Source organism: Meles meles, chromosome X (assembly GCF_922984935.1).
Source record: "Meles meles chromosome X, mMelMel3.1 paternal haplotype, whole genome shotgun sequence".
Classification (NCBI taxonomy): Eukaryota; Metazoa; Chordata; class Mammalia; order Carnivora; family Mustelidae; genus Meles; species Meles meles.
In genome coordinates, this window is record NC_060087.1 from 38,966,696 (window position 1) to 38,991,626 (window position 24,931).

General features: G+C 41.7%; 1 protein-coding gene and 1 non-coding gene across 2 annotated transcripts in view; one reads left to right on the plus strand and one right to left on the minus strand.

The window, feature by feature from the left end:
• Positions 1-24,931, minus strand: part of MAOB (monoamine oxidase B) — a 108,786-nt gene that overhangs the window by 63,611 nt on the left and 20,244 nt on the right. Inside the window, exons 2-3 of the mRNA XM_045995287.1 lie at positions 1,556-1,650; positions 501-638 (exon numbers count right to left, since the gene is read on the minus strand). Coding sequence (XP_045851243.1) covers positions 501-638; positions 1,556-1,650 — 233 coding nt within the window. The remainder of the gene's footprint in view (positions 1-500; positions 639-1,555; positions 1,651-24,931) is intronic.
• LOC123935681 lies at positions 11,852-11,953 on the plus strand. Its single transcript, XR_006816966.1, has one exon. It is a non-coding gene; the product is annotated as a U6 spliceosomal RNA (small nuclear RNA).

Consider the following 24,931-nt stretch of genomic DNA (forward strand, 5'->3'; position numbering starts at 1 on the left):
CACAAAAAATGCAATGTAGGGCTTGAGCCACTTTTATGTTACTCTCCAAAGAACAGTAACTTTAGATGACATATAGGATACAATAACAAAATTTCAAAATGCTGTTAGGCATATTACAAATACCTTCATAATATGAAGTCTAGGGCAGTATATATAAAACTGTACACACGCTTTTGTGTCACGTTAAAAGCGCCCAGCTATTCAAATAGAGGTATTTAATAAATCAATCACAAACATCTTTTTCTCTATTGGTTTTGTTCAACTTTTTGCCAAATGGGCAATACCAATTCGTCAATAACCTTCCCAAATAGGTTAGAATTCCCACTTAGCTCTCCTGTAATGATAGTGAAAACATTCTGAGAATGGTTGAAATACACGTACAAAATGCATATGCGACATTCAGGAATGCAATAAATTCTCTGAGGGCAGGAGCTGGACTTCATATATGGAAAGACCGAGAAAGAAGTCTTCAAATACTCCAAAGGCTGGCCCAGGCTTACCTTTACATGGTGGATGAGACGCTCTACCTCATTCACTTTGTAGGTCTCCAATCCTAGCTCCTTGGCTAATCGTAAGATACGATTCTGAGTTGGCCCAACGTAAGATCCTCCAAGGTCCACGTACTTAACCTTTTGGTTCTGTTTTCCCACAGGAAAATAAAAATAAAAATATTTGTGAAAATGTTCTTCCTAAGATAAATATAAAGAGCTCTGAAATAAGCAAATTGGCATTTTGCGGGTTATAGACACAACTTAAGGTGTATCCATGGAAAATGGGATTCTGTTTTCAGTGGTACTTCCTTCATGTGACTTAGTTATTAAAACGTTCTTTAAAGCAAATTGGACTGCACTTTAAATAGGCAACAGACTTCTGGACCCTATCACTTACAACATCTTTCACATCATGATTTGGTTTTTGTAAGCTCTGAATTGTTGATGGAATTTCTCTTTACTTGGTACTTCATGCTAATTTTGAGATGCTTAATGCTAGAGAAAACCAAGAAAGGAAATGATCACTTCTATGTGGTTAATCCAGACATTTGAAAGATAGCATTAGGGAACATTGGGCCATAATCTGAACCTTTGAAATTATTCTTATATGTTCATAAGCAAGTTTTCTATATGGTTACAAACAGACTTCCCTTCCAATGACTAAGGACCAATCTTTGAAGAAGGGACTAGAAAAGCTCCATATGTCTAAAGGTATCCAAGCATAACCAGATAACTATTAGTCAGGGGTCTGTCCTTTTCTGCTGTTTTTTGTTTGTCATCCCTGTCCCCCAAAGTTAACCAAAGTTTCGCATAGGTGTATTCTATTCACTGATGTATTCTAAACACCTCTTCATTGGTGCAATAATTCATCAGGCAAGTGCCACGCACCATTAGGTAAACAAAGAGAAGAAAATGTTGGAAAGGGTAGCAAATTGAGAGAGAGGCTGTTTCAAAGCAATTTCTACTCTTTTAAGAGTCAAACAAAATTCAAGACTTTTAGAAAAGAAAAAAAAAATACTCAGCTTCAGTCTCCCATTTCTTCATCCCCATCCTTCATGTCTTACCCTGATGGTGTAAGTCCTGCCTCCCACCCGGTCCCGGGCTTCCAGAACAACCACATTCAGGCCAGAGTCATGCAGAAGCTTGGCCGCTGCCATGCCTGGGGGGAAAATACAATAAGAAATCACAATCAGACACTGCACAGGGACTCCAGGTAAGCCCCTCATGTTAACCCCATTGAGAAAGGTCCACGTTGGCTCACTCTCATGGCCGACTGCTACCTTCACCCTGCACATGCCTAGGGTTTCTCAGTAGAGGCCCAGATTCCAAGTCTGGGAAACCAGCTGCTATTTCTAGCAAGAACAAGAGGGATTTCATTTCTTTTTTTTTTAATATTTTATTTATTTATTAGAGAGATGGAGAGAGACCACAAGTAGGCAGAGCAGCAGGCAGAGGGAGAAGCAGGCTCTCCCACTGAGCAGGGAGCCCGATGTGGGGCTCGATCCCAGGAGCTGGCGATCATGACCTGAGCCGAAGGCAGCCGCTCCACCAACAGCCGCCCAGGGGCCCCAAGGGATGTCATTTCTGGTAAATGTCCCAAACCTTTAAAATATCTTTGGTTACTATATCAGCATGTCTATCTTTAAGGACTAAGTTGCATGACTATGTGTCTAACAACACAAACGAAAACAAAAGGCCACACTTCAGAGAAATGCATAAGCCCCACTAGGCACCAGACCAAACGTAGCCAATTGACTTTATTCTCCAGTAAATCTGAAAAAAAAAAAAAAAAAAAAAAAAAAAAAAAAAAAAAAAAAAACCAAAAAACCCAGTAAGTCAGAGGGAGAGTAGGCCTTCAAAGTGATTGAGAGGACCTAGAATTAATTGTTAAATTCTGTGTCAACATGAACTTTTGGAAGTTGGTGTAAAGTTTCAAAACCAAGGACATGAAATTCAACCCCACCCTGTGTCCTCGTTCTCCATGTGACTCATCACCGAAGAATGAAATGACCCCGTGCATTCATTCATTTAATTATGAACGTAGTAAAAAATATTTTACGAATGCCTGAACATTCTCACCACCCTGAATGTAGTTTTAAAAAAAAGTTTTATTGAGGAAAAATTTACTTATGGTAAACTTTACTCAATGAGTTCAATGAGTTTTGACAAGGTATAAAGCTTACTATAGCATCTGTATGTGTCGTTTTTGGTATAAACACATCCTAGGTGAAGTTTTTGATCTCAGAGATCTAAAAATCCTATATCTTCAAAACCACTCTTACAGAGTTCCGTAAGATGGTTCTCAGACAGGAAATCTCTGGAACTCTCACCATGATAACCGAATTTCCTCCATTCTAATTACCTTCATCATTTGCCTCATGGGATCAAATAAAATCAAGGAATGCCAAGACGCTGGGCCTTACAGACAAACGAAACAGCTTCTAGTTTAGTCTTTAAAAAATAATAGTTCTGGGATTTTTAGATGCCCTCCCCCAAGTCCAAAAAAAAAAAAAGTAAAAGAAAAGAGAGATTCCTATAAAAAGAGCTAATACTCATTCAGTGCTCACTACATTTGAGATGCTGTTCTGTTTTAATATACTAATTCAGTGAGGTCTCGCCACAACCCATTGAGAAAAGGTACTATTGATCCTGCCATTTTATGGTCGAGGAGAATGAAACACAGAAGCTCCCACAAGAGCCAGGCAGCCTCAGTCCAGGTTCAGAGTTCATAAACCACACATACTGCTTTCCACGGGGACTCGGAACCATCATCTTCATAGATCACATCTCTCACGTTCTGCTACAGGGGGAAATTACACTTCAGAAGATCTTCTGTACTTTATTTGGTGCAGCATGTTTTGAAAACACAGTTGTATCTCACAGTTTGATAAGCACCCGTCTAACAGAAAATAGGAGCCCACCGCAACAAAAGATATGGTGAAAAGCCCAGGCTTCAGTTCACTGTTCTATCAGCGATCCTAACCAAGGAAACCCATTTTTTAAAAGAGCCGGATCTGACATTTCATTATTTGAGTTCATCTGTCTCTATGAGCCCTGTCCTTGGAGGCCGGGCAGGGGGCTTTGAGCTGGTGGCAGGGTAAGGGTCCCAGAGCCCCCGGCCACTCACACACGGTGTACACAGCATTGCACAACCGATCACTTGGAAAGATAACTCCAGTGCTAATTTTACCTCCATGAGGAAAAAAAAAAGAAAATTTTTATATTTATCTATTTTTTAAACATATCTATTTAGATTCAAAATTGTAGACAATTCAATGCCATTTCTCTTATCAAGCATCAGTTCGACAAATGAAATATGAAATAACATGCAGCCATAGTAACCGCTGTTATCGAGGAACTCAGACGGACCTGCTAAGCACGCTGAGGCTTAAACAAAGGGGGCTCAGAATGAAATGCGACATCGCTCATGCACACTAGCATTTTGTAGTCCACAAAGGGCACTGTCTTTTCGTCTGCGCAGTTACCCAACAGTATCTGATGCCAAACATGAACAGTTATTAAAACAAGCCAGGATCTTATTAAACCATTCAATAGAGACTTCTCCATGCCCAGGTGCCTTAAAAGATCATACACAGAAAATTACAAAAATAGCCTTAAATAGGGCAAAATGAGACCACGTGGTTGGACATACCTTACAACTGGTCTAATGTTCACAGATTGGGGGGGTGGGGAGCAGTGTTCAATGGCTTGTTGGACATCAAGGGGCAAAAACCGATTTGAAAGACAACCAGTCCATGTATGGGGGCTTAAGAAAGTCACTGCAATTTTAGGAGGAAGGAATTTCAGCAAACCTAAGAAACTGAGGACTTGGAGTCTGGTCAAGAGATGATTAAAATTAAGGGGCGACTGGGGGCGCCTGGGTGGCTCAGTGGTTTAAAAGCCTCTGCCTTCAGCTCAGGTCATGATCTCAGGGTCCTGGGATCGGGTCCTGCATCGGGCTTCCTGCTCGGCAGCGAGCCTGCTTCCTCCTCTCTCCCTCTCTGCCTGCCTCACTCCCTACTTGTGATCTCTGTCTGTCAAATAAAAAAAATATAAAAAAAAAATTAAGGGGCGCCTGAGTGGCTCAGCAGGTTAAGCATCTGACTTTGGCTCAGGTCATGGGACCCCAGGGTGCTGGGATCAAGCCCTGCGTCGGGGGGGGGGGGGGGTCCTTGCTCAGCGGGGAGTCTGCTTCTCCTTCTCCCTATGCCTCCCCCACCACTCGTGCTCTCTCTCTCTTTCTCTCTCTCTCTCAAATAAATAAAATCTTTAAAAAAAAAAAAGATTGAGAAGTAGCTCGCCAGAGGTTTGTCACTGATGACTGGGGGAAGGCCGATGGAAGAATAAGTAAATACTGGACTCCACAGAGCCGCCCCAGCTTACAACAGGGTTAATTTCTCAAGAGTCCGTTCCTCTGCCAGTTATTGGGAAATTTTAACGCATTTTGTCACAGAACAGAAATAGGAAGGATGATGCCTTCTCTGGGAAGTCTGGGAATTTTAAAATGCCATACTAGAGTGAAAAAAGAAAAGAAAAAAAGAAAAAGAAAGAAACCAACCCCAAATCAGAAAGTAGCAGACATACGTTTGCCTGAAAAACACTAGGTAACGTGACTGGTACTGTTTAAACACTTAGGCAATCATTTCCAGACACAAGTGAAAAAACAATAGCCGTTTTTAAAAAAGAAAACATTCACAGTAGTAACAGCCACCATCATAAAGCAACGAGCACTGGTTTTGTTCTGGGAGAAGCACTTTACAAGCAAAGCCTCTGGTCTTCACTGCACAGAGAGGTATTATTATCCTCATTTTAAAAAGAAAAAAAAAACCACGGAGGTTTAGAGACATTCACAGGCTTGCCACTGATTACACACTCAGTAAATAGCATGTCACAGCTTAACCCCAAACCTGAACTCTTCATCACTACCCTTGGACCAAAGAGGAAAAATTAAAAATACGGCAACCCTGTTACCCTGATTGATGCAAAGTATCTTAAAACATTCTGCTCTCCATCTAAACACAGGACCCTTCAAGTGCCAGTTGTTCTCTTCGATGCATATTTAACTTCAGTAATCAACTGAGGAATGAGCTTCTAATCACTTTGTACTTTTAAAAAGTTAATTAAACTGGAGTCGATCATGCAGGATCAATTAATATTTCACAACCGAATTATCTTGGCACATTCAGGGACAGCCCCTCTCTGGCCCTGACAGGTCCCTGATAAGATCATCTCATTTGTTGACTCCAGATGGTACAGTGGCTATGGTATTTGGGCTCAAAGAGCCTTCCTTGGATGAATGACAAACAGCCCAGCACATGTGAGTAATGATCGGCTAATGCCTAATGCCATGAATGTTAGGTCCGTTATTAAACGAAACGAGACTGAGACAAAGTGAAAGTTATTTAAAGCTTTATTTTATGCCAAGTATTAGAAATCAGACTGATTGGTCATGGGAATGAGACTGAAACAAAGTTAAAGTTATGCAAAGCTCTATTCTATGCTAAGCCTTAGAAGTCAGACTGACCTGCCAGGGCCATCTCCGAAGAGAGCGACCCCTCCCAATCTTACAGGCTACCTTTTATTGGGTGAAACTGCAACCCATATCTTGGTATCTCAACCCACTGGGTTTGTGTGTCTCTTGCTGATTGGCTAGTTCCATCTGGTGGTGATTTGTTATTTAAGATTACCCCATACCAGGAACCGTTACAAATAGTACTTTTGGGGAAGGCTTAGTCAGTTAACATATTCAGTGTGAATAATAAGATGGTTATCCTTCCCAAGATGGAGTCATTTTGGTTTGGGCAAGACCTTCTCACTGTTACAAACAGTACTTCGTACTGATTAGATGTCTCCATCCGGCCTGACTCGTCCTTGTATTCTGGGCTCTGTTATCAGGAACTAGCGTGGAACTACATTTTACTGGTTTCCCAGACTCGTTTCTAAGTAAGTTTCTCTGGGGGGAGAGTCAATTTAAGTTTACTGCACAAACAACAAAATGGCTATTTACCCAAGATGGAGTCGCTCTGGCTAAATAGGTCCTTACAATGCAATCATAAAAATATTGCATCTTTCTTCTCAGGCAGTTTATCTGGAAAAAGATGTCATCAAAGTGATGAGTATCTTGATGATTTGGAACCCACACGGCAGAAGACATCCAGATTATTTTAAATATCTAAAAATCAGTGGCGTGTCGAATTATTAGCATTCAAAACTTTTAAGTTGTGTCATGGAAAGCGACCCAAGAGTTAGATGAGACAGGAAGACTGTAAAGTACTGGAAACAAAAGGTTTGGTTTGGTTTTGTTGTTTTTTCAAGGTGTCTTAGGAATGGTGGAGGGATTAGGACAGGGAGGGAAGAGAAAAATCTTTATCACCATGGGCCTCGTGCTTTGCTCTGTCAATTCTGGCTCATGTCCTTCCTATTGAAACCTGAGATTTAACAAATTTTTTTAGAGTTTTAAAATGCAAAGTTAATTGTTTTGACAACATTATGAAACATCAGTACTTTAATACCACGTAAGGACTTTTTTTCTCAGTCTAAAGCTACCCACATCCCCAGAAAAGTATCATGTTAACCAAGGCTGACAAAGAAATTCACTGTACCTCAAAGCATCTCTAACCTTATAATCCTGGTAAAAGATGTAAGTCTTCCCCCAGGAAGGATGAAAGCCAAAAATCTGCAAATAGCCCTCGACACCTCTGTCACTTCTGACAAAGCAATGGTTTTATGAGAAATTTCTAGAAACAACCAAGTGACCTTCTGATCAAAGAACTGGGATTCTTTGATGTCTCCAAAGAGAATGCCTTTTAGTTATTTAACACAAATACACTCACACACACAAAGGGCCTGAGTAAGATGAAAATATCCCCTGTGTGAAATAAATTCATTAAAGGAAAGTGGTATTTGTAGATGGAATTCAATGGTTAATTGCTGAATTTTTCAACACAGAGTAGAGAGGCAGGTAAAAACGTCACAAAACAGCTAACATTTTGAGCACGGACCATATGGCAGCTTCTCTTTTGAAGTGTTTTACATATAAGAATTTATCTTTGCCACAACACTGTGAAGAGGGTAGATGTAAAAAGTAAAGCGCAGAGAGGCCAAGTCACATGTCCAAGGTCACACGGCTAAAAAGTGGCAGAGACGGTATTCCAATCCAGGCACTCTGACTCCAGATAACAAACATGCCCAGCAGCTTTCCTCGTACTAAAAGGTGAAACACTGGGAGCCTTGCAGTAAACCTCACAGACCATACAAGCAACAGGGTCACTGTCGGCACATTCTGTGCCTTTGTGTAAATTACAAGATGATGCACACACCCCTTCGCTAAATTTCAGAATGGTGCCCTTCTTTTTTTTTTTTAATATTTTATTTATTTGACAGATAGAGATCACAACTAGGCAGAGAGGCAGGCAGAGAGAGGAGGAAGCAGGCTCCCTGCGGAGCAGAGAGCCCGATGTGGGGCTCGATCCCAGAACCCTGGGATCATGACCTGAGCTGAAGGCAGAGGCTTTAACCCACTGAGCCACCCGGGCGCCCCAATGGTGCCCTTCTTTACGGGGGAATGCAGCACACGACGGTGCAAATGGCTTGGCTGGTGGAATGTGGGCTGGACCGCATCCTCTCTGTCACTGCCATCAGCCAGGAAACCTTGTGTAGGACACCTGCCTGAACGGATCATGCTGTGCCCTGAAACTCAAAAATCTTATTTCCTGGATAGTAAGAATTTAATTATCCATTCTTTGTCTCCTCAGGGCTAGGACACAGTTGGCGCTTAGGTGATTATGGAATGGATTCATTTAATATCCTTCAACAAAGATGACATTTAATTACTTTAGTCAATAAATAAACAGCCATAATAGTGTCTATGTAAACATAGTATATTTGATTTAGTATAAGAAACTAAAATATTTGCACACACCCAAACTGATTTCCTCTAGTCGCCCCAGAAATGGTAAAGGGGGACATCTGGGTGGCGCTGTCGGCTCTTGGTTTAGGCTCAGGTGGTGATCTCGGGTTCATGGGATCGAGCCCCGTGTCGGACTCCACTGGCAGCACGGAGCCTGCTTTTCTTTCTCTCTCCTCCTGCTTGCACACACACACTCTCTCTGTCTCTCAGATCAATAGGTAAGTCTTTAAAAAAAGAAATGGTAAAGGATACCTTTGACTTTCATTCCTTTTCTTAAACAGATTTTATTTATTCATTTGACAGACAGAGATCACAAGTAGGCAGAGAGGCAGGAAGAAAAGCAGCTCCGGACGCCGGGCTCGATCCTAGGACCCTGAGATCAGAAGCCAAGCCGAATGCAGAGGCTTTAACCCACTGAGCCACCCAAGTGCCTCCCTCCGTTTGACTTTTTCAAAGGGAAAGAGCTGGAAAGAAAGAGCCTACTGATTGATACTAAGCACCTTCTAGTTTATAGCATTGTAGTTTCCTAGATTCACACACATTCAGTCCTTAACACGACCTGTGAGGCTGGCATTATTATTCCCATTCTTTAGATTAAGAACTGGAGGCTCAGAGAGAGTTGAGGGCTTGCTCGGCGTTACACGACCAGCTACATCAGAGCCAGATCTCAAATCCAGTTCTGTTTCTAGGTCCTGTGTGTTTTTCATTAGTTGCATGACTTCCTGTAATACACAATGGCCGTGTTAAAAAAAAACAATTCCAAAGCATGTCAAATTTTAAAATTAAAATATATCTTCACTCATTCTCTTGGAAAGAATACAGGGATAAAAATCACCTGCAGCCTGTCCATGCCCAAAGCCCTGAGCCCGTATTACAGGACGATCTGAAAGCTTCTGGAAAACATGCAGTGTCCTTGAGGTCAGCTCCCCTGAACTGCTGCTTAAGTGCTTTGGCCAAATGGTTCTTTCTCCTTAAGTACAGACTGACTTCTCCTTTCGGAGAACACATCAACCCAACTCTTGGGAAAAGAGAGACAACATCACATAAACCAAACATTTCAATCACTGAGAAACAACATCCAGGCCCATACTATTCACATCTTACTGCCAAATATGAGAAAGATAGATTCCAAGCCTTCTTGGAAGCTCTTTGCTTTGTTTTCCCCAAGACAAACAAAATATATAACAGAAAACCAAGTGACAATCGCTTCTCAAATGAAGGGGACCTTTACCGAAGCCTCAGGCCGTGGGATGATTAATGCTCTTGAATAAAAAACATCAAGCGTTTGTGGGTTGCCATAGAAACCTTTCTCCACATGATACCAGAAGGAGATTGCTTCCAAGGCCTTTCAGAATATGTCTAAAGCCATAAAAACTGTTTCTTCATCATGGCTTTATATTTAAATGATTACATTCTCCTAAAATGTCAGCAATCAGAATAAATCTTATTTCATAAGCAAGCTTTTGTCTTTACCCTTTGTTGCTGGAAAGGAGCGGGACAGCTTTTGTATATTGTAATCGGGGTAGACAAACTTTGTTTATACTTTACCTCAGTATGGAGGCCCATAAAAAAAAAAAGCAAAGCCAGAAATTAAAGCTTTGCCTATCCCAGCTTTTAAAATGAAAAAAAAAAAAATGAAGAATATAATATCCAGACTTGTTATAGAAAACTAAACTTTTAAATCACCTGCCTTGAATCCTTTTGGAAATTCCATGGAATATGTATAAATAAGGAGATCAAGAGTACACTTATCGTGATGAGCATTGCGTAATGTATACAAGTGTTGAATCACTATACTGTACAACTGAGACTAACAGAACACCATACATTAATTATACTGGAATTCAAATCAATCAATCAATAGTAACCACTCAATAATTATGGGTTCTTTAATAAGTTATGATCATGAGATCCCAACAGTCATGATTATCAAGAACAGAATTCTCAGATGAAATTAAAGAAGAATTTCTAAGTAAGCTCTCTGCCCAGCATGGGGTTTGAACTCACAACCCTGAGATCAAGAGTCACGTGCTCTGTTGACTGAGCCAGTCAGATGCCCCAGAAATGTTTTAGTACTATTTGTATCAGAAAATAGTAGCAGAAAACAAGGAGTTAAATGCACTTATCCTCACAAATTTAGAAGATTAGTACTATGGAACCAATAGTTACCACTAGAAATCTTAGACTGATAAGAGCAATTTTCTTGAGATATATCTAATCAGTATGCTAGAAATTAAATACTAAAAAAAAAACAACCCTGTTTTTTAAGTTTAGAGGGTAATCGTAGAATACCATGATAGTTTCCTTGAATGTAACTTGAGGAGGACATAGCTCATTGCTGTGATAGTAGCCCTCCTATCGAGTTTTAGAATCACAAACATTTTTTCAGGTGGAATATAAAATGGGAGAGCTATCATCCGGAACCCTTTGGCTCACCCACTCCCTAGAGCCTAGACTCTGAAAGAACTAGGTGTTACAAAATGCCCTGAAGAGGGTGAGAGGCTTGCTGTAGATTACCTTGATATATTTCATATACTATATGCTAGCTAACTGAACATAATAAAAAAATAAAATAAGATAAATAAAAAAAACTTTCTCATGAAAAACGAAATGATGAATTTTAGGAATTCGGGCAGAAGAGGATAAAATGTGGGCATGACTAGGGAAAAGAAACTGGGGTAAAACGTAAGAAGTAACTGGAGGAAATGAAGTTACAAAGGACTCCTTCATCTATGCCAAAGTCTGGTCTTCCCCTCCACCTTCTGGGAGCCTAGTGTGGAGCCCGGCCCAGAAGCTTTACTCTGCCCCTGAAACACTCCAGTGAACTAAATATGAATGAAGTCAACTACAGCAGTCTGCAACGACCACAGTGGAATGTTGCCAGGTTCAAGGACAAGGCAGAACACCACCATTCTGTAGAAAAAGCTCTAAGGCTAATAGGTCTCAGCCTGGATGTATGACCTTGGACAAGAGTCCTCAACTTCTGGGCCTCGTTTTCCTCATCTGTGATTCAATTTGGTCCTTCCCATTCTGTGATTAATCTAACTGAGACAAGACAATGATTTTAAATAAGCTGAGATTTGATAACCCCAAAGCATCGCGTTGAAAGGCTCTCCTGCGGAAATTTGGGTGACATCAGCAGGTGTCAAGAGGTGATGAGATTAATCATATTACTGTGACAACAAACAAACACATGGCTTTTAGGGACGCCTGGGTGGCTCAGTCGGTTAAGCATCTGCCTTGGGCTTAGGTCATGATCTCAGAGTCCTGGGATTGAGCCCCACATCTTGCTTCCTGCTCAGAGGGAAGTTTGCTTCTCTCTCTGCCCTCTGTCCCTCCACCTGCTCGTGCTCTCTAATAAATAAATAAAATCTTAAAAAAAAAAAAGACACGTGACTTTTGTGCTCATGGGGGACAAGGAAATGCTGATTTAAACAAAGCTGATTACTGCTTGCTTTAGCAGCACATATACTAAAACTGGAACGATACAGAGGAGGTTAGCACAGCCCCTGCACAGGGATGACACACAAATTCATAAACAAAGCTGGTTAAGGATAGGTGTGCTAAGGTAGTTTTGGGAAAAAAGTCCTGATACCTGTGACCTACTCGGAAATGCATCAAAAAATAAGACAGATTGATAGAGAGAGAGAGAGAGAGAGAGAGAGAGAGATGGATAGATGGTTACAATGGAAAAAAGAAAAAATAGAAAAATGTTAACTATAGAATCAAGTTGGTTGGTATGTGAGTGTTGACTGTATAATTCTCTGAAAATTTTCATAGTAAGAAAATTCTGGAAAATAAAGTTAAGCCACGTGGTCAGAAGGTACAAACTTCCAGTTATAAAATAAATAAGTTCCAGGGATGTAACATACAACATGGCAACTATAGTTAATAATACAAGACTGATATTCAAACTTACTAAGAGAGTAGATCTTAAAAGTTCTCATCACAAGAAAAAAGCTTTTCTAACTACATGTGGTAGCTGTTAACTAGACTTGTGATGCATTTTGTAATATATACAAATATTGAATCATTGGGTTGTACACCTAAAACGAATATGTGTTAATTACATCTCAATGTTTTAAAAAACATTGTCCAATAAAATAAAAATTATGAAGTTGGTTATTTGAAATTGGAAATGTGTGGATTTTCCTAGATCATATATATATATTTTTAAAGATTTTATTTATTTATTATTTGTCGGAGAGAGAGAGAGAGAGATCTAGAGAGAGCACACACGAGCAGGCAGAGGCAGAGAGAGAAACAGGCTCCCTGCCGAGCAAAGAGCCCAATGCGGGACTCGATCCCAGGACCCTAGGATCATGACCTGAGCCGAAGACAGTGGCTTAACCAACTGAGCCACCCAGACGTCCTGATCATATATATTTTTAATTGCAAAATACTTAAGGTTTACCCAGCTTAAAGATGGATGAAATACTGTTCAAGTATAAATGTTTGCTGACCTTTCCTGTATCAACAGTGGTTGTCAGTAATAAGCAATAACAGTTGTTGGCAATGTGCTATGAAGCTGCTGTAAAATAAAATAAAAATAAACACACACACACAAAGTTAAACCAGTTTCTGTTCACCTGGACTTGTCAGAGACTTTAATTAATGTACTGCATGTCTCCATCAGGAGATACTATTTTCATCAATTCTTCATCTCTATAACTTACTGGGGGACTGTGGATGGAAGCGATTTTCTAGAAGGGAAGAAATGTCTCCTTACATATTTTGGGAGACACTACCTAAAGCCACTAGTCTACTTGGTCAGTGTGGCTACAATTGGTGGTAGGTCTGTCAGAAAATCCTCCTCTCAAAAACAAACAAACAAAAAAACCTCCTCCCCTCTTCCCTCAAAAAATCAAATATTCTCAAGTACACCATTGTCCTTGGGCTGCATGTTTTCAAGGAGCTGATGTCTAAGTAGGACTTGCTTCTATAAGAGGGCAAAGCTTAGCAGGAGAGACACCACGGTGGGGTTGGAAGATGGTGATTACAATGTATTTGAAAAGGGAGCTTCTTGGGGAGGATGGGCATGTACTTGGCTCAACCAAGTTATAGAAAAGTGGAAAATGTTGGAATAGAGAAGGAAAAAGACAGTATCGTACCAAGATAGGAAATAGAAGTTTCCCTTCTCCTTCTTCTCTTAGGACATGCAGTGCAGAAGGATCACCCAGGTGAATGCAGGCCAAAGAGAGAAGGGAAATCCAGGAATCTGGAAGGCCTGGGGGCAGGGCCGCAGCTAGAGTCTTGGAGAAGAGGGGAGAGTGGGCTGCCACCTCTCAGGTCTTATAAGTTAGACAAAGGACAATGAGATGAGGGAATCTGGGGGCAGTGTGGTGTTAGGGGTTGAACTGTGCCGTCTCAAAATCCATATGTTGAAGTCCTAACACCCAGAACCTCTCAGAATGGGAACTCATTTGGAGATGGGGTTGTTATGGAGATTGTCGAGTTACAATGAGGTCATTCGGGTAAGACCTAATCCAGTATGACTGGCATCCTTATAAAAAGGGAAAACTGGTGACAGGCAAGCACATACAGCGAAGACCATGAGAGGATGAAGCTAGAGGTCAGGGTGAAGCTTCTGAAGGTCAGCAAACCGTCACAGATCACAAGAAACAATCAGAAGCTAGAAGAGAGACACGGAGCAGATTATCCCTCCTAGGGCTCAGAAGGAACAACCCTGCTGACACTTTTTGATGTCTGAGTTCTCACTTGCAGGCAATACCCTTCTGTTGTCTTAAGCCACCCAGTGTGTGCTTCTTTGTTACAGCAGCGTTAGCAAACTAATACACACAGGAAATTTTCTTTTCCATCTTAGGGTAACATCACTGCTCATTGAACTTACTTTGGGATACCATGGCGATAAAAGCTCTAGATGGCCAGGCCAGGCTGGCATTTCTTACGTGCTGAGGAGCCCTGGGGTTTTGGCAGGGGTTAGGTGGAGAGGGAGGGAAGCTGGCCAGCCGTGCTATTTCAGGACCTGGGAAATGGGGCACCAGCCCAAACAGGGGTTACATGAGCAGCTGGGTGAGTCTCCTGGTAACAGAGCTTAAGGATCTGAGTTTCAGCCTTTGAGCTGTAAGCAGCAAAATAAAAAACAGGCCTTGCCGCATTCAACACAGAGCAGTAAATAATAATCCGGGTGCGTCAATCACCTAGAACTGAGGCGAGGAATGGAACTTTCTGAGATAGGAGTTAAGAAATTCGCTTTGCCAAGGTTAAACAATTTCTGCACTTCATACAAATTCCGTAGTATTTTTAGAATGCCAAATGTTAAATCTGACAAATCTGTCATTAAACTCTACTCAAAAATTAAATGATGATCGATGCCATTTATGAAACGATTCAACTTCCCAAGAAAAATTCTGCCTTCAGAATCTCACTGCTTTTCTCGGGGCCAAGGAAGAGCCGTGGCACATGGCTCAGATAGGAGAAGTTTCGCCTGCCAGATCACGTGCTCCTGGTCTCTGGACCCTAAGACCAGGAGGGATGGAAACATGGCGGCAAGCCAAGAGTGTGAACTTAACCAGAAATGGGCCATTCAGAAATGAATGTGGGGGAAAATGTGTCCTTTTAGGTCTTTACAACCCCTTTCAAACAGAAGTTAGAGAGGTGGAGAGAGCAGTTCTAGTATTAAAACATTGACCTCAATGTCACAGGCCAAGTAAGTTCTGGGTTATTGGTTTGTTTGTTTTAGATTTTATTTATTTATCTGACAGTGAGCACAAGCGGGGGGGGGGGCGGGGAGGGTTAGTTGGGGGGGGGAGTGGCAGGCAGAGGGAGAAGCAGGCTCCCTGCTGAGCAGGGAGCCCGACATGGGGCTTGATCCCAGGACCCTGAGACCATGACCTGAGTGGAAGACAGATGCTTAACTGACTGAGCCACCAGGTGCCTGTTCTTGGTTTTGTTTTGTTTTAACTTCAACCTGGAAGACTCATGTTAAGACTGTAAGTCGCATCCCGAGAGTGTGTAAACCTGGACCCACACCGGAGCGCGCAGATGCGTGCTCGGCATCCGGCATGTCAGCATATCCGCACGTGAGCGTGCGTACTGGAACTGCACAGCACACGTGACCAGGAGTGCTAGGCTGGGGTTCCAGGCTGACACAGAGCTAAGAGGTGCACAAGCTTCCCATCACTGGGAATTGCATGTCACTCTTCTTGCCAAAATAGGGAGACAACACACAGCTACTGTCCTCATTCTTTGTTTTGTTTTTTTAATTGACTCAACTCAAACAGACCTTGTATCTAGGATTCCAAACCGGTAAGCTAGAAGTAATAAAGAAAAAGGAAAAGGTATGGGTCTCCTGGCATACACCATTAAGGTCGGTGTCCTGTGGGGAGTGTCAGCTGATCGGTGCCGGTGGGAAGGAGTAAGGGCAAAGGGCAAAGGCGTGTTTCCTCAGAAGCTGTTTTCACATTTTAGCCTTGAAGCTCACCCTTCCTGCTTTATCACCCCCAGCCCAAGGTCGGCTTCTCTGGCAGTAGCCTACAACTGAGGAGACAAAATACATCTTCCATCACCAGGAAGAGTAGATAATCCCACTTAGGGTTCAGGAATTTGCCCTCCAAAAAAAAAAAAAAGGAAGAGGAGAGGAGACGGGAGGGGAGGGGAAATAGGGGAGAGGAGGGGGGCAAAAAGAAAAAGAAGAGGAAAGAAAAACCCCTACAGGATATTTTTAAGAACTGTTCAACTATTTCAATTTTGATAAAAGACACTGTTGAAATCCTAGTGTTTGAAAAATTCAATGATAGCAGCTTTTCCATCAAGCTTCTATGTCCTTTCACTCTATTTTCTCTTATTTGTCTCATTTTACTAAAATTTTAATTATGTGGCAGGTTTTTTTCCTTTAAAATAGAAAGCAGTGGATCCAGAGCCTTTCCCCTACCACCAACATCCCCCCCATCAGAAAGTTCCTGCCAGCATCTTAAAACAGGCTGCCCATTCTGTGACTATCTCAACATAAAACTGAACTCCAGGCAAAGCTGACAGCCCAAAAGCACTTTCCCAAAACGTGTCCTGTATCACTCTGGCCTCTGCCTTCCTGCGTAAGAAAAAGTACTTGCTGATGTGGCTACAGAGAATTTTCTTTCACATTCCCAGATGCTCTGGTAAACTACTTCTACCTCACACCTCCCAAGTGCTAGCCCCTGGAAGTTACATCGCCCGGGCTTCTCAGTTATGGATACTGAGGTTCTGGCAAGATCTTGCCTTTCCTTTTCATTCCAAGTCAAGGATTGAAAATATAAAAGCAGTGCGGGAGGAGGGCAGAGGAGGCAAAGGGTGAGTGGGAAGATGTAACATAAGAGACAGGGCCAAGGATTGTGGAGAGATAAGGACTGTGTGTGTGTTGAACCAAAGTACTTAAATCAAATTTTAAGGGAACCTGGGTGGCTCAGTCAGTTAAGCATCTGCCGTTGGCTCAAGTCCTCATCCCGGGATCCTGGGATGGAGCCCCTCATCGGGCTTCCTGCTCAGGGGAGAGTTTGCTTCTGTTTCCACCTCTCCCTCTGCCCCTCCTCCCCACTCATTCTCTCTTTTTTTCTCTCTCTCTCTCTGACATACATATGCTCTCTTTGGCTCTCTCTCTCTCTCTCTCAAATAAATAAAAATCTGTAAATAAAAAAATCTATAAAAATTTTTTTAAAATCTCAAATAAAAATGTATAAAAATTTAAAAATCTGGTTCTCCCTCAAACAAATAAATAAAAATGTATGTGAAAAAAAAACTATGTGAAAATCTGCAAAAAACTGAAATTTTAAAACACTGGAACGCCATCCCAAACTGTGGAAGACTCGGCTTGAGGGCTACCAGTGCGATCTAACCAGTTTAGGACCTCGTTATAAGCTACTTTCTGGGCCTCGTCTCATTAACAAGGATGTGGTTGCAGCAGACGGCACCATTTTCCTGGGTCCTCACTGGTACCTCAGCTCTTTGCATGGCTTCAAAGATGGTGGCCCTGCCTGTTCCAAAGCAGGGCTCTTCATCAAGCCACCAAGAAGATTCCTAGCTTTCCTCATATTTACAATGTAAGGATAACTGACAAGCCTGAAACTAATGAATGATCAAATTCTACCCATTTTCCCAGGGTTTTTTTCTGGCTTATGACTTGGGCCCAGTCATCTAACTAGAAGTCAGCTCTAAAACCAGGGCTTCATCCTTGAGTTTTTCTGGTCCCTCATCCCATCAACACCGTTCAAGAGGCTTTTCCTGTTATATCAAACCAACAGATCAGAGATAGGTTGAAAGCTCTTCAGGTCTGGCCAAAACCCAGCTTGTGGCCTGATGAAAGTCTTAACAGAAAGCCAAAATAAGTTGGCAGTGTTTGTGAAGATAAGGCCTCAGATGGAACGCAGATGAAATTACTTACATGTTGATTAGGTACAATTCTTTTCAGGGAAAATTACAGTCTAAATCTCAGTGAGAAATCCCACATTCAATTGGCAGAGTCACTATTAGAAGAGCACCTGCCACATAAAAATTAACATTGGTGTAAAGGTTTACAGAAAAACAAAATGTCTGTTGCTTTTTGGAAAAATTATTTCAGGGGTGTCTGTAACTGGGATCCAGTTTCCCACTCATTTTAGAACATCTGCTCAGTTACCCCAAATCAAAAACAAATTCAGGCACTTTTAGCCAGATTCCATGTTGAGGGGTACGCCCCAACCCCTGCCAATCCAATTGCCTTAAATTCCTTATGTTAAACTGTTTCATATTACCCTCAAAAAAGGAAATGTTACTCTTTCTGCAAAATTAAACATCTCTCATATTCTGCGTCTGCTATTAGTAAGATAATCAAATTTATCCCCTTCTTCAAACCTCAACTTCCTCTGTAAAAAGGTATAAAAGTATTTATCCCCTACCTCACTGAGTAGTTGTGAAAAGAAATTAAAGCAAAATATGTAAGGTATTCAGCCCATCGCCTGTTGCATGGTAAATACCCAACAACGTCTGTTCAGGGAAGGAATGAGTCCAGCATCTTTGGGAAGTACTTGGCTTTGAAATTGTTAGAATTAAGTCCCAGCCCTTGGTCTCTGAGACATTGTAGTCTTGGGGAAGGAACTTCTGAATTCCTCCTAATTCCAGTTTCTAAAGCAGGATGATACCTCACAGGAGGAGTTGATGCAAAGACGGTGTGGGCAAAATTACTCGCATATCCTGGGCCGGTTGTTGCTATGGGGTGATAGGCAGGCTGGGCTTGGAAACTGGTTATGCCTCTACTTCTCCTTCCCTTCCATTGCCCTACAAACACTGACTGACCCTGAAGGCTTTTTATAACATCTCATCAACTTCTGATTCAGTAAAGATGATTTATCTATAAACCATGTCTTGCAGTATTAGCATAACCTCCAAGGTTTTACTATTTCTTCAAACTGTGCAGCACACACAAAATGACCCTGTCTTAAACTACCTTCTTTTCAACCTGTAACAAAGCAACTAGATAAATTATATCAGGAGCTGGATGAATGCGCACTGACCGCAACAGAGAGGAGCAAAAGCGATTTTTCTTTCTCTGTTGATAACATTTTTATCCCACACCTAGTGCGATCTAAGCAGTATCTTTTGATTAATCATCACCAGAAATAATATTTGAACATCTCTTGGCTAATATTAAGACCGCTGTATTTGACAGATCCCTTCTTGCAATTCAATGAACGATTTGATAGATCCCTTCATGCAACTCAATGAACGATGCCTTTGAACTTCAGGGTATACTTTGCCACTGTCCAAAATGGCTATTTCATACCTTTTTTTTTAACTCCCTACATGGCACCACCCACCCCAGCCCTTTGCAGCTGATGACTGTTTCATTTTTTATTGAACTCATTCATCTTTTCATAATAAATGCATGCAGACACTTTCGCCTGCGTCTCTATGCGGCTTCTTTAAGGGAGGCTACCCTCCCCCACTCTGGATCCTATTCCCTTCTGGGTTTGGCCCCGCTGCTCCTGTACTTCTCTCACTCCCTCTAGCCTGGATCACAGTCATTAGGGCACAAACCTGCTCTGGCATCTCCCGTCTTCAAAATACCTGTGACCCAACATCTCCTTTTGTCTATGACCCCTCCCCTCTGCACTTCTCCAAAGAATTCTCTACACCCATTGTCTCTATTTCCGTACCTGACTCTGGTCAGGCCCTCATCCCTACCATTCCTCCTAGACTGATCTTCTCAAGGCCACCACTGATTTTCATATTGCCAAATCCAATCGGTCAAGTCTCTGTCCTCAAATCACCGGTTCTCATTGCAGCTTCTGATCTCGTCCTTCTTGACCCACTGTCTTCACTTTGTATCTGGGCCACACACATCCTCGAGTTCTTTTCTCTCTAACTCATTGCTCCTGCTCAGATCTTTTGCTGGATCCTTCTCTTTTCAGCCTCTAAATGCTGGAGGAGCACCAGAACTCAGTTCTTGAATCTCTTGTTTTTTTTCTTTTTAACACAGCTGGGTAGGGGCGCCTGGGGGGCTCAGTGGGTTAAGCGTCTGCCTTTGGCTCAGGTCTTGAGCCCAGGGTCCTGGGATCGAGTCCCGCATCAGGCTCCCTGCTCAGCGGGGAGTCTGTTTCTCCCTCTCCTCCCTTTTCATGCTCTCTCGCTCTTTCTCACTATCTCTGTCTCTCTCAAATAAATAAATAACATCTTTTAAAAAGAAAAAGCATTCTTGGGTGATCTCATGTAATCCCATAGCCTTGAACTTTCAAGCTTGATATATAAATTGCCTACTTCATAGTGCCTTCAGCTATTTCATAATCATCTCAAACTTAACGTAGCCCAAACAGAGCTCGAGTCCCCTCCCTCAAACTGGTTCTTTTCCAGTCTTTTCCATTTCAGTAATGGTACCACAATGCCCTCAGTTGTTCGGGCCCAAAATTCAAGAATCAGGTTCCCATCTTTCTTTACCATCCCACCCTCTGATCACTACATCAGTGGGTCAATTCTACCTGAATACAACCGTTTCTTAGCACCCCTCCTACTACCACCTTGGTGTAAGATGACGTCATTTCTCCTCTGGACTACTGTGATAGCCTTGCAACTGCTCCCACTCCTACTTCTCCGATTTCCCAATTTACAAAGCACAGAATACCTTTTAAAACAACATCAAATTCATGACACCTCCCTGTTTCAAATCTGCCAGTGACTTACATTGCAAAGAGGTGATCCTGGCATTACTTCACTTACAAGACCCCGGAGGACCTCATCCCCGCCTACTTATCTCGTTGTACTACCCTTTGTTCATGCCACTCCAGCCATATTGATTTTCTTTCCGTTTTTTGAACATGTCTGACTTGTTCCTAACATAGGGGCTTTGTACCAACTATTCCCATCTCCTGTAATATTCTTCCTCCAGATATTTACATGTTCAACATCTCGTGTCTCGGCTTCTACCTGACCTCTCAGGCAGAGGCATTCCTTGACTCTGCTCCATCACCCCCTCTATCTTATTTTTCATGGACTACTTACCCCTGCTGGTACTTTGTATGTATGTAGGTCGGTATGTATGTATTATGTATGTAAGTAGGTAGTATTTATTTGAATGATTCATTGCTATTTATTGTGTGACCTTCTTCACTGGATTATAACCTCTGTGAGGACGGGGATCTTACTTCTATTGTTTCCTGTTTTATCCCAGGCACCTGGGAGAACACCTTGCATGTAGGTCTCCTTGAGAAATAACGGTTACTGGTGGGAAAGAACTCAGACAAGTCAGTGAGTTCATTTGCGAAGGATGAAGAAGGGCTTATTTCACAAAGGACCTATTCCAGTGGCTTCATCAGAACGCATTTCGACACAAAAACTGATGTAGCACAGGGATGCCTGGGTGGCTCAGTTGGCTAAGCCTCTGCCTTCAGCTCAGGTCACAATCCCAGGGTCCTGGGATTGAGCCCTGAGTTGGGCTCCCTGCTCAGCAGAGAATCTGCTTCTCCCTCTCCTCCCTGCTCGTGCTCTCTCACTCTCTCTGTCTCTCTCTCTCTTTCAAATAAATAAAAGCCTTTAGTAGCAGATTTTAAATCTGGAAAGCTATGCTGTCATGTCATGCTTTTCTGTACCCCTTCATTCCTCTGAATTGGTTTGATTCCATGAGTCCTAACTTCCGGGGTTCCTTTCCTCTGTATAGATCTTTGTGACAGTGTCTCCACATTCATTCTTAGCTCTGCGTCTTATAAGGCCCATATCCCACCCCCCCCAATTCCTTCTGTCTCTCCTAATGAACCCAAACACAATGCTGTGTTTATTTATCTTCCTGTATGTTGATGTGGCCAAAAGTGTACAGAGATTTGCATGTGACCTTAGTACAGTTGAGTTTTGAAACCACCGACCTCCCCCAGAGTTTTGTAAAAGTTGTCGAATCACCACACAAACTCTACATAGAATAATACCATGAGGAAAGCATGTTCAAGAAAGTTTCCTTATTGGACTAGGCCATTTTAATTATAGTATCAGAATCACCGTGTGGCCCTGGGTATGAGATCTCTGCACTGAAAGGGGTTGAGGGGCTCATAGAGGACTACACGCATTACAAGGGCATCACGCATTACAAGTCTTGGCTAAAATGTTCCTAGCATTAGTTGCCTATCCGTTGAGAAACAGAAACACCAGCTCATTTAAAAAGAAGACTGAATTCTACCCCATATTCTAACCGCAAGTCAAGAAAAAAACTGAACTGGGGATGGTTGAGTGACTCAGTCAGTTACGCATCTGTCTTCTCTGCCTTTATTTAATAAATAAATTAAAAAAAAAATCTGTCCTCAGCTCAGATCATGATCCCAGGATCCTGGGATGGACCCCACCTTGGGCTCCCTGCTCACTGGGGAGCCTGCTTTTGCCTCCGCCTCTGCTGCTCCCCCTGCTTGTGCGCTCGGTCTCTCTCTCTCTGTGTCAAATAAATAAATAAGTAAATAAATAAAATCTTTAAAACATTTTGAACTAAAGATAGCCCTCCCAGAAAATATAATTGAATAATAGACTTAAGAAGAATTTTCAACTTGACTAGTAATTAAAAAAGAAAAACAAACATTTTCAGCTCTCAGTTTGAAACACTGAGAAATACCATTTTTGCTTTCAGTTTGCAAGGCTGAAAAAAAAGAAGGCTCTGATATTAAATGCCACCAACAACGTGATGGAAAAATTCTGGCTGAAATCATCATTGGTAAAATAGTTGAGAAAAACAATTTGGCAAAAGCTTGAAACTGTCCATTTCTTTAAATCAGAAACTGTTACTCCATGATTCAATTCTAAGAAATAACACCACACATAGAAAAATTATTATTCCACAGATCTTTAGTGCCATGTCATTTATAATAACTCACAAGTAATATGTAATGTCCAATAATCTCATATTTGTTAAGCTATGACACACCTATTTGATATTAATTAAATTATGTTCAGAAAGACTGCAATATTGTGAAAAATGCTTGTGTTTTTATATCAGGCGAGAGATATAAAATTGTGTCTGTAATAGACTGTCAATATAAATGTGTGGCACAGGTGTGCACACGCACACACACACACACACACACACAGAAAACAAATGCACAAAAAGGGCTGGAAGAAAATACACCCAACTTCTAAGAGCAGTTGTTTTGTTTGTTTGCTTGTTTTTTAATATTTTATTTATTTGACAGCGAGAAATCACAACTAGGCAGAGAGGCAGGCAGAGAGAGAGGAGGAAGCAGGCTCCCTGCGGAGCAGAGAGCCCGATGCGGGGCTCGATCCCAGGACCCTGGGATCATGACCTGAGCCGAAGGCAGAGGCTTTAACCCACTGAGCCACCCAGGCGTCCCAAGAGCAGTTGTTTTGTTTTGTTTTAACTAGGTTCCATGCCCGGTGTGGAGCCCAGCGTGGGGCTTGAATACTTGACCCCGACATCAAGATCTGAGCTGAAATCAAGAGTTGGACACTTATATGACTGAGCCACCCAGGTGCCCCGAGAGTGGTTGTTTTGGGTAGTAGGACTTAAAAAATGAAATTATTCATCCAGATAATTCATCCAGAAGTAGCATAAAAAATAACTTATTTAGTCATGAGCTCATGCAAGTAGTTTTATTTACTAGACTATTTCCAGGATTCGCTGCAAAAATGGTTTACTTTTGTTATAAATTTATATTAAATTCTATGCAGGCCCATTGATAGAATTGTTTTCACAAGGTCAACTGTATATCAAACCAAATAAAAATAAAATGAACTACATGCTATTTATGAAATTTACTTCAATTACAACTGAATGATCAGATTGGGGAAGGGAGAGAAGGATGTACATTATTTTTTCAAAACTTGGGAGCTGTTTCCCTTAATTGCTTTTTCTTTCAACACCACCAATACATCTTAATTAAATTGTCCTGTGAAATTTGGAACTTAATAACATTATTTATATTGTGCTTTCTAAACTGATGAATGCAATGTAATTATTGTTCAACAATTAAGGGATTGAATTTGGCATCCTGATCTGTAACTCCAGGCTCACGGGCCACCTCACACTTCCCTTCTCAACTAATATTCATACCTTGCCCCACTAGAAAGCTCTAAAAAGATAATTGGTCAAGTCATTAAAAGAAAATTTCTGCAATTATGTTTAGCCAACACAGAGAGATGGCTTTAGAATTTAAATCTTGTTGACTAAAAGCGTTTACAAATAATGCCAATTTCTCCCTAAATTGCCATAATAGCTGTGGCCCATCTTAAACAGGGAGTTTCCCTCTGTGATTCAGTTTATTTCCTTTAAGATTTTATTTATTTATTTGAGAGAGAAAGAGTGAGTGATCATGAGCAGGGGGGAGAGGGAGAGGGAGAAGCAGACTCCCCTCTAAGCAAGGAGCCAGATGCGGGACTTGATCTCAGGACCCTGAGATCGTGACCTGAGCCGAAGGCAGATGCTTAACCAACTGAAACATCCAGGCATCCCTGGGGTTCAGTTTACATGATGACCCTACTCAGAGGGGTAGAAAAGCAGACGCCATGGAAACGTTGCCATAAAAGTACCAAAAGCTTAAAACTGGGAAAATTTATTGGCACTCCCAGGCATTAACTTTTTGCTGAAAGTTCAATGAGAATAGTCAGAGAACAGTCTCTTTTCTGAGAACAATAAGCCACATGCATTACCAACAAACTGCCAACCAGCAAACAAAAACTTCACGATGAACATAGCAGTATATGGCCGTCTCATTTTCAGTATTCTGGTTTTCACCGCATGCCACCCTTCTGCTTTCTATTTTAAAAGGCTTCCATGATCTGAAACCCTTGGAAACAAAGACATTTCAGAACTTCAATTATTTTCAGATTTTAGAGAGACAACCCAGTACAGAGACATACATTACGGGACAGTCCTAGTGACAGCTGGGACAACCGCTTTGAAATCACCTGATTATGTCTGCAGTCAAACATATGACTAAAAGCAAACACGACACATCAGTTCTGGCCAGGTTTTGCTGAAAGCTCGAGAGAACAGTTTCAGTTTTCAGTGTTCTGGGCATGTAGGCAGCGCAGATAAGGGACTGTGCTCTAAAGCATGGTAGATTCGAGAACTAGCTGC